Below are 12,969 nucleotides of genomic sequence, written 5' to 3'. Positions count from 1 at the left end.
CTTTTTTTTTTTTTATTTTGTACATTCTACTTTTGATAAGGGTTATCTTTTTGCCTTGACCTTTCTTTCCTTATAAAGATTTTTGCCGTGGGGTGTGTGCACTCTCTGGAGTGAGACAGAGAGAGAGGGAAAGTGAGAAATCACTGTCCAGTGGGGAGGGCCACACCCGTCCCTCCTCTTCCACTGTGCCCTCTGATTTCGGGTATGCACACATACGCGCCCAGAGTGTTTTTCAAGCTGCTGGGTCCAGACCTCAACTCACAGAGCCAGCCGTGGGATCCAGCACCTTAACTACCTGCTGGCCCTGCCTTGACATTTCTAAATATATATTTTTAATGAACAAGCTATCAAAGACTATTGGGGTCATGTCAAAAGAACTAGGAGATGATTTGAAAAGATTTCCAGTGGTTTTAAAAAAAAATGAGGGAGCCAGCAGGTGGTGTGTGGTGGTTAAGGGCACCGGACTCCCACATGACCAACTGCAGTTCAAATCCCAGACGTGGCAGCTTGCTTTCTCACTTTCACTCTCTCTCCCTTTCTCTCACTCTGTTCCTCTCTGGTCAAATTTAAATAAATAAATAAATAAATAAATAAATAAATAAATAAATAAATAAAATTGAATAAAACAATTCCTTAGCCTAATAAAATCATGCTTTTAATGGTAGTTGTCAAAGGTTACTAATAGATTAGAAAAAAGATGGTCCAACATTACGTGCCCCCTCCAGGGAGTACACACCACCTTCTATGACTCATTCTTTCTAAAGAAAAGCTAATCTAAACTTCATCAAGTCTATGGCTCTAATTATCGATTTACCAGAAGTATAGAGGACAGAAAAAGGAGTAAAGGATATTATGGAGATACAATCAATGAAATATAAACCAAGGAAAAGCCCGCAAGACAAACAATGTTCCATCTCAACAAATAAATTCCAAGGGGAAAAAAGTAGATTAAAAAAAATAAAAGACTCAAGAAAATGTATCTGCCAATTGCAATGAACCATAGCTAAATCCTTTTTTTTTCTTTTGCTTGAGAGAATATGCATTCATTAGAGAGACAGATGGGGGGTGGGGAATGAGAGGCACCCTCCCCCTCCAGGGAGAATGGCCGCAATCCTGTACTGCAATCCCTTTCCCCTTCTCCATTCTCCATTCTCCCTTCTCCTCCAGGGGTTTGGGGCATACATGCCTAAGCATGCTTTTCAAATGGCCAACACTAAGAGTCAAACCGTGTAGTCAGCTACGTGGCATCCAGCTACCTTAATCTCTATGCCACCTGCTGGCCCCTTAGCCAGTCTTAGTAGAAGCTGCTTCAAGTTCTCACTGGCCAGAGAGATAACAAGCATGAAAGAGTTTACCTGGTCAAGTCCACTGCCTGGTCACTGGGAGGAGCTTCTGTTGGCGTGGACGGGTCCTTGCACTCTGGCCAACCTGGCTGGGCAGCAATAAATGCCTCACTTAGAAAAGCTCACAGGGCAGAGTATGCCCACCACGTCCACCCATGAAGCATATGGCTAGACGACTACTAAGTTACGGCCACAAGATTTTAACAAAGACTTTTCCTTCTGTCATCTTATTTTCCAGAATTCCCTTCTCCAAACATATCCACAAAAACGGAAAAGGTCATGAAAGGTCAAAACGTCTCTGTGTTTTGTTTCAATGCTAACCAGTCACTGACAATCACCTATTCATTGTTTCGGAATAAGACATACCTGGGAACCCAGGATGGAAAAGGTGAACCCACAGTTTTTAACCAAAGTATTTTAGGAATCAAAGATTTGGGCCCCTACAAATGCAAAGCCCAAGTTCTCAACTGTTCGAAATACAGTCAAGAGTTCAACTTCACATTTGTCGGTAAGTAGACGCTCATTATTTGGAGATCCCATGATCCGTAGGAGTCTTCCTAGTTCTGGGAAGGACCCTCCATACCTCTTGTGACCACTTACTCGACAGCCTGGAAAGTATTTTACTCAGAGCTTTCCAGAGAGACAGAGAGAGAGAGAGAAAATACTCCCATCAAGTGTGCTCACATCACAACCCCTTTCTCCCCATTCTCCAGCCCATCAGGATTTGGGGCACACATGCATGTATGTCCAGCAGGTTTTCCAAGTGCCAGGATTTGTACTAGGCATGTGGGATCCAGCTCCCTTACCCATCAGGTCACGGGGCCAGGTCAAGATCTTTTTTCTTAATCATTCCATTTTACTCTCTTTTCTAAGATGTTTGGCTAGCTTAGATAATAGCCTTGTATTTTTAGACAAAAGTCTTCTATCTCAACAACAAAATGGTTGAAAACTTATCTAGACACTTTTCCATGGTTTGTCATAGTGTGGCCCAAATGGCCTTTTTGTGAAGACTCAAGTCAGAAGTTCTGGAACCAGTGTTGAGCCACGTGGGGAAGGTCATGAAGACCCCAGGCCTTTCCCACCTCCCTCCTCTGACCTCAGGAACCCCATCAGCCAGCACTCCTCTTGCCCAACTGCATTGTATTACTGGTGTAATTTCTCTCCCATCTCCCCATCCCAAGCCACAATAGCCTGGCATTAACGTCCTCATCTGAGACGAGGACCTTGATAATGGACTCCTGGAAGAGGAGAGAGAGAGTCCTGCACGTACGGACTCTGACTTCCTGATCAACTCCAAATGAATCTCTAGGTCTGTTCTATCTAGTACGGTAGTCATTAGCCATGGGCTATTTAAAGTCAATATCATAGTAACTGAAACGAAATGAAATAAAAAGTGCATTTCATGATGCCGTTAGTCACATTTCAAAAGACGAATAGCTATCATGTAGGATGACATAGATCACGACATTCTGTTGGACAACACCGCTCTAGGTCAGTCATCCTCCAGGATTTTTTGTTTTTGTTTTTGTTTTGAAGAATTACTTTATTTAATGTTTATTTTAATTTGGCCAGAGAGGGACAGAGAAAGAGAGTGAGAAAGCAAGCCACCAGGTCTGGGACTCAAACCACGGTCAGCCATGTGAGAATCCAGAACCTTTAATCACCACACCACCTGCTGGCCCCCATTCTCAGTTTTTAAAGTTATAACTATTGCAATAATCTAATGTTAGCAATAGACACTTTTCCCAGAGAAATGCTCCTGAGACTACAGACATAAGTTTTTGCATAAGGTTTTAGAGGATGCAATGGCTCCAGATGAAAACCAATGATCTTTATAAACTGAGGAAGAGTTGTACTTCTGGCAGGAATCTGAAAGGCCAGCAGGTAGCACAGAGGTTAAGGGAGTCAGAGCCCAGATGGCTGACCACAGCTGGAATCCCTGCCCCTATGGCTTTTTTCTTTTCTTGGAGAAGTTTTTGCTATAGGGTGCGTGTGCTCATCAGAAAGGCAGAGAGAGAGAAAGTGAGAAATCACCCCCCAGGGGGGATGGCCATGCCACAATCCCTTCTCCTCCATTCTCCTCTCGGTATCTTGGGCACGTACACACATGTGCCCAGCGTGAGTTTAAGCCACCAGGTCTGGGATTTGAACCGCGGTCAGCTACGTGGGAGTTCAGCCGCATAGCCACTTCGCTAACTGCTGGTCCCCCTGCCCCTATGGCTTGAAAAACACACCAGGCATGAGTGCACTTATGCCCAAAATCCTGACAGGAAGAAGTATGAAAGAAAAAGATTGCCATGTAACCATGCCCCATTCGGGGGCGGGGGTGCTTTTTCTCTCTTTCTCTCTAGCAAGTGTGTGTACTCTCTAGCAATTAAAGAGAGAGAGAGAGAGAGAGGGAGGGAGGGAGGGAGGGAGGGAGAGAATTATGAAGAAGGGAGAAAACCTCTGCAAACATGGAATGAAATACGCTGCATAGTGGGAGGCCAGTAACTTCGCTGATAAAATCTCTAGTGGCCAGTCTCCTCGCTGCTGGATGGGCAGCACATCTGTCGGTGCATATGTTTCCGTGCACAACTTTGTGAGAGCAATTACACCATCCTGTGGAGCCAGTCTAGTAGCTCATAAAACTGCGCCATCTTCAGTGAAGTCAGATCAGTGCTCTCTATCCAGTGCTTACTCCGACAGCAGTTGTGCTACTGGAATTTCAAAGATGCCTAAGACAGTCTTGTCTTCAACCCATTAAGGGTAAAGACAGGAGCTATAAACACACATTTACTAATCAGCAAGTCACTCATCAAATATTCAATGAGCAATCAGATGGGCCAATCCCTGGATAAACGTTGATTCCTGCCCTTATGGAATTTACAATCCAGTAAGGAAGACTCAAAACTCAAATAAGGACTCATAAATAAATCGCCGACTCTAATCATTGCTGCAAAGGAAAAGAAGCTGGCACAGTGATGGGGAAATGCAGGGGACGGGGAGGGACCTACCTAGTAGAGTAGTTAGAGAAGGCCTTTCGCAGGGAGTGGCATTTCAGTGCAGCCCTGAAGGATGAGAAGGAGTTATCCATGTGAAGAGACAAGGGAAAAGGCCTCTAGTTAGGAGAGCAGACCATTTGCAGGAACTCCAACTTCAGAAAGAGCCTGGCTGATCCAAGGACCTGCAAGGAGGCCAGTGTGGTAGAGGATCAGTCTCGGGGGAATGTGACCCCCAGATGAGACTGGAAAGAAAGTGGGGGAGATTTGGGTGGGGCTGGGAGCCATGGGATGAATCTAGACTCCTTCCATGTGCAATGGGCAGGCAGGGAAGTTTCCAGACCCAATTTATCATCCTTGAAGTTCTTTCATTTAAAGGGAGGACTTTTGCAAGGCAAGAGTCCACGCTGGGTATTAGTTGGGAAGCTCTTGTAGCCATCGCAGAAAAAACGGTGGTGGGGATGGGCAGACATGGATGGATTCACAAAATATTTCAGAAAAAGAACCAACAGGACTTGCCGATCGATTACATTTGGAGTCACAGGTGGTGAGGTGAGAAAGGAATCAAGAATGACTTCCAGATAGGTGTCTAGCTTGAGCGGCCAGTGAAGGATGGTACCATTTACCGTGACAGGGAACCGTGGAAGAAGAGCAATTCTCAGTGTGTCTCTATCTATTGATTGATTCATTAACTAGCTGATTAACTAGGGTTCAATTTCAAATGGTTACATTCAAAGTGACTGTAATTATTATAGATTAGGGATTAGAGGCAGTACACTGGCATTAGGGTAGGCAGGAAATGAAGAGCCGCTTCTGCCTGAGGACTTAGGAAAGGTCTACGGGGAAAGTCTATGTGGCCGAATGAGCTGAATCTTTTTTTTTTTTTTTTCCAGAAGGTATGTGTGTGCCCTCCAGAAACAGAGAGGAGAGAGAGGGAAAGCACCCTCCATAGGGAAGGGTCACACTATAATCCCTTCTCCTCCATTTCTCCTTTTAGGATTTTGGGCACACACACACATGCCCTGCATGTTTCTCAAGATGTTGTATCCAGGACTCGAACCATAGGGTCAGCATGTAGGATCCAGTCACCCTAACCACCATGCCACAGGCTGTCTCAACTCCTTGACAGTTTTTGTTTTTAGAGAGGTTTTTGTTGTAGGGTGCGTGCACTCGCCAGAAAGAGAGAGACAGAGTGATAGAAAGTGAGAAGTCGCCCCCCCCTGGGGGGAGGGATGGCCATGCCGCAACCCCTTCTCCTCCGTTCTTCTTTCGGGATCTTGGGCACACACGCACATGTACCCAGTGTGAGTTTAAGCCATTGGGTCTGGGACTCCAACCATGGTCTTCTACATGGGAGTCCAGCGACATAGCCATTACACCATCTGCCGGTCCCAGCCTTGACAATTTTTAAAAAATATTTTTAAATTTCATTAAAAGCATTCTAAAGGAAATACCATATTGCTACATAAATAGAAAATACTCAATCACTTGTTACAAGTAGAAGATAACTGCAAACATACACACTAAGAAGAAAACATTGCCGTTTCTGGAGCGGCTGAGGCCTGCCTTCTTTTGTTAAGGAGGTTATCAGAGAAGCCTTGGGGAATAGCCTCCGGTCAAATCTCCACAAGATCAGGGTGGAGCAAGACCTGGCAGGGGTCAGCTTCTGCATGATGTGTTTCTGTGTCATTTCACCTGTGTCCTCAGCACCCCCCAAAACCAGTCTCCCGCTGCAGCAAATGAACCATTAAAAAGAGGGATCCCTTTTATCCTACTGTTGTCTCATTTCCAGGTGAAACCCCCCAGTTCTTTCACTGGCTCCCATGAGAAGACCTCCAGAGAACATTGTCCTGTCAGGGCCCGTTGATTTTGGAACTGAACATGGACTATAACGTTCCAGATGTGGCCTGCCTAGCAGACAGCACAGAGGAACCCGCCTTGTGCCTGTCACCACACTCCTACCAACTGACCGAGAGCCAAGACAACCCCAGGAGGCCACTTGCTCAGGGTCCCCTGGAGAACCTGCTGCTCACAGCCTTTGCTCCAGTGAGGACTTTCCTAGTTCCAAAGCAGAGGGGTCGCCCATGCTTAAGTGGCTAGTGCAGCCTGTCTCAGGAACATAAGACAATCCCCAAACTCCTAGACGTTTTTTGGAGAGGTTTTTGCTATAGGGCAAAAGACAGAGGGAGACAGAGAGACACACAGAGAGAAATCACCCCCAGGGAGGATGGACATGCCGCAATCCCTTCTCCTCCATTCTCCTTTCGGGATCTTGGGTGCACACGCACACGCGCTCAGCGTGAGTTTAAGCCATCGGGTCCGGGACGTGAACTGCGGTCGACTACATGGGAGTCCAGCGACATAGCCATTATGCCAACTGCTGGTCCCTCCTGGACGTTTTTTGAATGTAATGTTTTACTGCAGAGCTGCCTTCCTGCGACTCCTTTCACCCCTCACCAAGGCTCTGATGCCATTGACAGTCCTCCCACAAACTCCAGGGAAGCTACATCTTTCTACTCACTTGAGACATCGATCGTTGGCCTGGTTCAAATCATCCCATCTCAGAGAGGAGTCCATGTCTGCTTCCTTGTGAAAGTTTCAACTCGTTCTTCCTGAAAATGGCAGGAGGGGGATTTCAGTCCATAGAAAGAACATCCTATTTGTGCTGTTATCTAATAAAGTTACCCTCTGAGGCCACCATCACGGGGTGCCATTCTGTTGAGGACACTGTCATAGGCATTCCTACACAGGGGAGGGATGGAACAAGGAGATTCTAAGTGTTTTTCTTTCATTTTACTTACACTTCAGTCCCTATAGGTTGTTATTTCTGTGCCAAATTGATGTTGTTAAAAAAAAATGTGTGGGACCAGCAGTTAGCGTAATGGCTATTTCACTGGACTCCCATGTGGCCAACCGCGGTTCGCGTCCCGGACCCGTTGTCTTAAACTCACGCTGGGCACGTGTGCGTGCGTGCCCAAGATCCCAAGAGGAGAATGGAGGAGAAGGGACTGTGGTGTGGCCATCCCCCCTGGGGGGTGATTTCTTGCTTTCTGTCTCTCTGTCTCTCTCTGTCTTTCTGGTGAGCGCACGCGCCCTATAGCAAAAATCTCTCAAAAAAAAGTGGACTGTGGAGTCCTGATTGCCATGTACTAGCTGTGTGACCTTGGGCAAGTTTCTTAACTTCTCTGAAGCACAGTGCCATCTGTGGAATAGGCATGGTACTACTCACATTGCAGGACTGTGGTGAAAGGCAAATGAGATCACGTGAGCTGCATGATAGGTACTCAATATCCTTCCTTTCTGCAATACTTGGCTGTTTATTTTTTTCCAACAGAGTGAGCCATTTGTCTTTACTTTTTTATTTGTTTTTGGGGCTTTTTGGTTTGTTTTAAATTTTTTTATATTGGGACTAGCAGTTGGCGTAATGGCTATGTTGCTGGACTCCCATGTAGTCAACTGCAGTTCAAGTCCCGGACCCAGTGGCTTAAACTCACGCTGGGCATGTGTGTGCGTGCGTGCCCAAGATCCCGAGAGGAGAATGGAGAAGGGACTACGGCGTGGCCATCCCCCCTGGGGGGTGATTTCTTGCTTTCTGTCTCTCTGTCTCTCTCTGTCTTTCTGGTGAGCGCACGCGCCCTATAGCAAAAACCTCTCAATAAATAAATAAATAAATAAATCGTTTTATATTTAAATTTATTTTTTAATTTTGCTATAGGGTCTGTGTGCTTGCTGGAGAGAGGCAGAGAGAAAGGGAAAGTGAGAAATCACCCACCGGGAGGATTAGCCATGCTGCGATCCCTTCTCTTCCACCCTCCACTTATGATTTTGGGCATGCACATACATGTGCATGATTTTCAAGTCAACAAGACTGGGACTCAAATTCTCAGTTAGCCATGTGGGGTCCAGTCACCCTAAACACCATGCCACCTGCTGGCCCAGTACTCTTTTCTAAAAAAAAAATTTCTTCAGACACACACACACAAATACACAGAACTGAGTCTTCACACCATGATCAAGACCAGCCTCAGCTAGTTAGGGTCACGGGCACAAGCGTGCTGGCATGTGTAGGGAGACCTCAGGACACGAACCCAGACCTCCCCACGTGGCCTAAACACTGTGGAGCATTGGCGTTACCGATGTTCCACCACGCTGGCTTTCTGTAGTTCTGCTTACTAATGAACTATATAATAAATCATTTAGCTGGATTCTCCCATGAAGTACAGTATGACCTGACAGAGCATGTCAGAACCAGACATTTCTTGTTGCAAATTTCTGAATCTGTTCATTGTTTTTTAAAGAATTATTTCATTTTATCTTTCATTATTATTTTTAAAAATTTGCTACAGGGCATGTGCACTCACCAGAGAGGGAAGGAGGGAGGGAACGTGAGAAAGCAAGCCACCAGGTCCGGGACTCAACCTGCAGCTGACCATGTAGGAACCCAGCAATTTAACCACCACGCCACCTGCCAACCTCACCTGATTCTATTTATGAGTAGCAAGGTTACTTCCTGCTTTTTGGAGGAAGTGGGAGATAATTGTGTAGAAATTATTTATTCAAGAAATACTTCTGGGTTTCTTTCAATAAAATAAGAAAACCCTACTGTGGGGACCAACAGATGGCATAATGGTTATGTTGCTGGACTTACACATTGTTGACCGCAGTTCAGGTCCAGGACCTGGTGGCTTCAAAAACACGCCAGGTGCGTGTGTGTGTGCATGTGCCCCAAATCCTGGGAGAATGGAGAGAGGATTGCGGTGTGGCCGTCCCCCTTGGGGGGTGATTTCTCACTTTCCCTCTCACTGTCTGTTTCTCTTTCTCTCTGCAAGCGCATACACCCTAAGGCAAAAACTTCTTTAAAAACAAAACAAAACAAAATAAAGCAACAACAACAACAACAAAACTCTGTTAACTTGTAAGAATTGAGAATAAAAACACCTCTCGACTTCATGCTCGGAACTGGATCAGCAGCAGAATTATACCGACAATCAACTATAAGCAGACTGTGAATTCTGTTAAAAGCAAGCTTCCCCCCCAATTCCCAAAGCAGAGACACCCTTCACCACGGGCTGGCTCAGTGCTGGGTTCAGGTCACCCTGATGGGTTAGCCACGAACCACTGGCCTTCCCCTGGGGCTATGAGCTCCTCGACTTCTCAGGAGGAGAGTCCTCTGCCTGGAAGGAGCAGGGGTTCGAACCGCCTGTGGGCAGGGCGAGTAACCCAATCCTCTTATCCCTTTAGCATGTGCTTTCATCCTTCTAGAAACTCTTCCGGGTGGAGACAGCTGTCCTTTCTGCCTGCCGCTCCTGCTTCCGGGGTTATTGCTGGTGCTGATGGTCATTATCCTAATTCTGGCTTTTTGGATACTACGAAAGTACAAAGCAAGTAAGTTCTTCAGGGGCTCCCCTTGGTTTCCCGTGGGTAAGACAAGGCAGCCAGGCAGAGGGGAGGCGGAAGGGAAAGGGAGATCAGAGATGCAATGGGGCGACGATGAACCAGGAGGAAAGATGAGGAAGGGGTGGGCGGCCGGAACTGACCTCCTGATCAGCCTCACACAGCCTCGTTCTCAGGTCTCCGGTGGAGGCCGGCTTCCCAGTGTAATCACACCGGGACCTCTCGTGGGTGTGCCCCTGTGCAGTCACAGCAGCCTGTGCTATGAAGAGCCACACTTACTTCCACGCTCTCTGATCACAGTCTCGAAATTCTGAATAATTTAAAATGTTTCTTTCAAATTTTTTCCTTGTTAAAAAAGTTTATCCATTTATTTCCTCCATGAGTGAGAGAGACAGACAGAGACAGCACGTCCAACCCTGCTGCAATTTATCCCCAACCCTCGGCAGCCCCGGATCCCTCTCCCCCACCCTCTCTCTCTCTCTCACTCACACAGGTCCAGCACACTTGAGGTCTCCAGACTTGAACTCTGAACCCTCCCACCTGGGTCAGCCCCGCAGAGCAACACCCTCTTACCTTCGTGCCACACTTCTTCAAATCGTTATGTGGCCAGCGAGTGGAGTGGTAGTTAAGGTGATAGACTCCCACACAGCTGCCTGTGGTTTGAGACCCGGACATGGTGGCTTGTATGCCCCAAATCCTGAGAGAACAGAAAAGGAATTGCAGCATGGCCATCCCCTCCGGGGGTGACTTCTCACTTTCCCTCTCTGTCTCTCTCCAGTGAGCACATTCACCCTATGCTAAAAACCTAAAAAAAAAAAAAGAAAAAGAAAAGAAAAAAAGAATTATCACTATGATTATTTTAATTCAAGAGAGATTGTGTGTGCACACACGAGGGGGGCACCCTCAGCCGGTCACGCCGTGATCTTTCTCCATTCTACCAGCTCATCGGATCCGGGGCGCTCACACATGTACCCGGTGGTGTCAGGCTGCTCAGGCCAGGGATTTGAACCATGGTCACCTCTGGGATCCAGCTTCTCTAGAGCAGAACATGAGCCCTGCCCCACAGAGGTGGCCCTGAACTGTTTTAATGGTAGTGAAATCTGCACTTCAGCCATGTGTAAGTGTACGGCTCAGGGCAGGAAGTACACTCCAGTGTCTGCAACCGTCCAACCCCGGGACTGCTCTCATCTTCCCAAACAGAACCTCTGCCCCCACTAAACACCAGTACCACCTTCCCTCTCTCCCCAGCCCTGGGCGATCACCATTCTAGTGTCTGCCTCTAAATTGGACCAGGAACCTCATGCACGTGGAATCATACAGTATTTGTCTTCTGTACCTGGCTTAGATTAATAGTCTTAAGATTTATGTTGTAATGTGTCAGAATTCCCTTTCTATTTTTAAAGATTTAGTATTTATTTTTACTTTTATTTTTTAAATTTGACTTGAGAGAGTCACAGAGAAAGAAAGGGAAAGTGAGAAAGGAAGCCGCCAGGTCCAGGACTCAAACCATGGTCAGTCATGTAGGATCCAGCTGCCTGAACCACCAGCTGGTTCATTAAAATACTAACATTTTTTAAAAATTATTTTCTTTAACTTTATTTTAATTTGACCAGAAAAGGACAGAGAGAGAGAGAGAGAGAAAGCTGCCAGGTCCAGGACTCAAACCAGGGCCAGCTACATGGAAGCCCAGAGCCCCTAACCACCATGCCACCTGTCAGCCCCTGAAACTATTAACACTTTTTAACAAGAGGCCTCTGCAGGTTCACTTTGTCCTGAACTTGCATGTTACATAGCAGGTCCTGACTGCAAGTTCTTCAAAGGCAAGAGCTTTGCTTAGCATTTTCAGCCTCTTCACCGGATCTGCCATGGGGAGGAAGCATGAAGACAAGAACACCGTTCCTCTTCGCACACGGGGTGTAGCATCCCACAGAAAACTAGTTATTGTCCATATAGATGCCTCAGTTACTGCTTTTCGTTGTTCACATCTATGGTCACCTCTGGGGAAGGTTTCAAAGTGGCTTTTTCATTTGGCTAACAGCTGTGGAAAAGGATGGAAATTTGCATTAAAAAGTCTGTCTCAGGGACCAGCAGGTGGCCTGGTGGTTAAGGCGCTGGACACTCCCACATGGCCGACCAGGGTTTGAGTCCTGAATCTGGTGGCTTGCTTTCTCACTTCCTCTCTCTCTCTGTCTCTCTCTGGTCAAATTAAAACATAAATGAATGAATAAATAAAATAAATTAATTATTTTTCAAAATTACAAAGAGAGTAATAGATTTTAAAAAAAAAGTCTGTCTCAGCACTGGCCCCTGCCAGCAAGCTGAGAGTATCCAACAGGGGCCTTCACCTCTCTGAGCTTGACTGTTCTGCAGAATGGGGCCATGGAGACACTGTCAGAAATGGAGAGAGAACTAAAGGACAATTGTTAGGACCAGCCAGTGGTGTGGTGGTAGAGGCAGCTGGATCTCACATGGCTAACTGCACAGTTCAAATCCCAGACACGGCAGCTTGAGAACCACATGAGGTACATGGGTGTGCATGCCCAAAATCCCGAAAGAGGGAGAAATGGAAGGAAAAGGATCATCCTGTGACCATCCCCCATGGGGGGTGCTTTCTTACTTTCCTGCCCTCTCTCTCTGGCGAGTGCACGTACCCTCGAACAAACTGAAAATAAACAGGTAAGGAAGGACAAATGTTAGATCCCCATGCCTCTTTTAAACTCTATGGAGTCATAACGCAGAGTTGTTAGGGAGTCATATGACACGAAACTTGAAAATAGATGTCACAACTTATATATTCCCTACATTTTTTTCAAAGTTTATTCATTTAGGAGCCAGTGGGTAGCGTAGTGGTTAAGGAACTGGATTCCCACATGGCCAACCACAGGTCAAGTCCTGGACTGGGTGGTTTGAAACTCATGCCGGGTGCATATGTGTGCGTGTGCCCAAACTCCCAAGAGAAGCACGGAGGAGAAGGAACTGTGGCATAGCCATACCCTCTGGCATGATTTCTCACTTTTCCCCTCTCCAGCAATTGCATGAGCTCTATGGCAAATTAAAAAAGAAACAAACAAAAAGTTTATTCATTTATTTATTTCATGGGTGAGAGAGAGACAGTACCCCTAACAGAGTCCTCACGGAGCAATCTGCCCCCGGTCCGAGTCAGTGTGGATCACCAGCACATTGCGTGCTCAGGGGGTTCCTGGGACACGAACCCAGGACCTTTCCCATGTGGGCCCAGTTGTGTTACAACG

The 12,969-nt window shown here is 46.5% G+C and overlaps 1 protein-coding gene across 4 annotated transcripts in view; it reads left to right on the top strand.

The window, feature by feature from the left end:
• Nucleotides 1-12,969, top strand: part of MILR1 (mast cell immunoglobulin like receptor 1) — a 34,513-nt gene that overhangs the window by 15,559 nt on the left and 5,985 nt on the right. For 3 of the 4 annotated variants that reach the window (XM_027771170.1, XM_006146785.3, XM_027771169.1), the window contains exons 2-3: nt 1,582-1,851; nt 9,587-9,709. In XM_027771170.1, the coding sequence (XP_027626971.1) occupies nt 1,582-1,851; nt 9,587-9,709 (393 nt within the window). The remainder of the gene's footprint in view (nt 1-1,581; nt 1,852-9,586; nt 9,710-12,969) is intronic. The other variant, XM_027771171.1, reaches the window with a different exon arrangement.

This window comes from Tupaia chinensis, unplaced genomic scaffold (genome assembly GCF_000334495.1).
Source record: "Tupaia chinensis unplaced genomic scaffold, TupChi_1.0 Scaffold000187_1, whole genome shotgun sequence".
NCBI classification, from domain to species: Eukaryota; Metazoa; Chordata; class Mammalia; order Scandentia; family Tupaiidae; genus Tupaia; species Tupaia belangeri.
The sequence above is the reverse complement of the archived record's forward strand: the minus strand, read 5'-3'. Positions and strand labels throughout refer to the sequence as shown.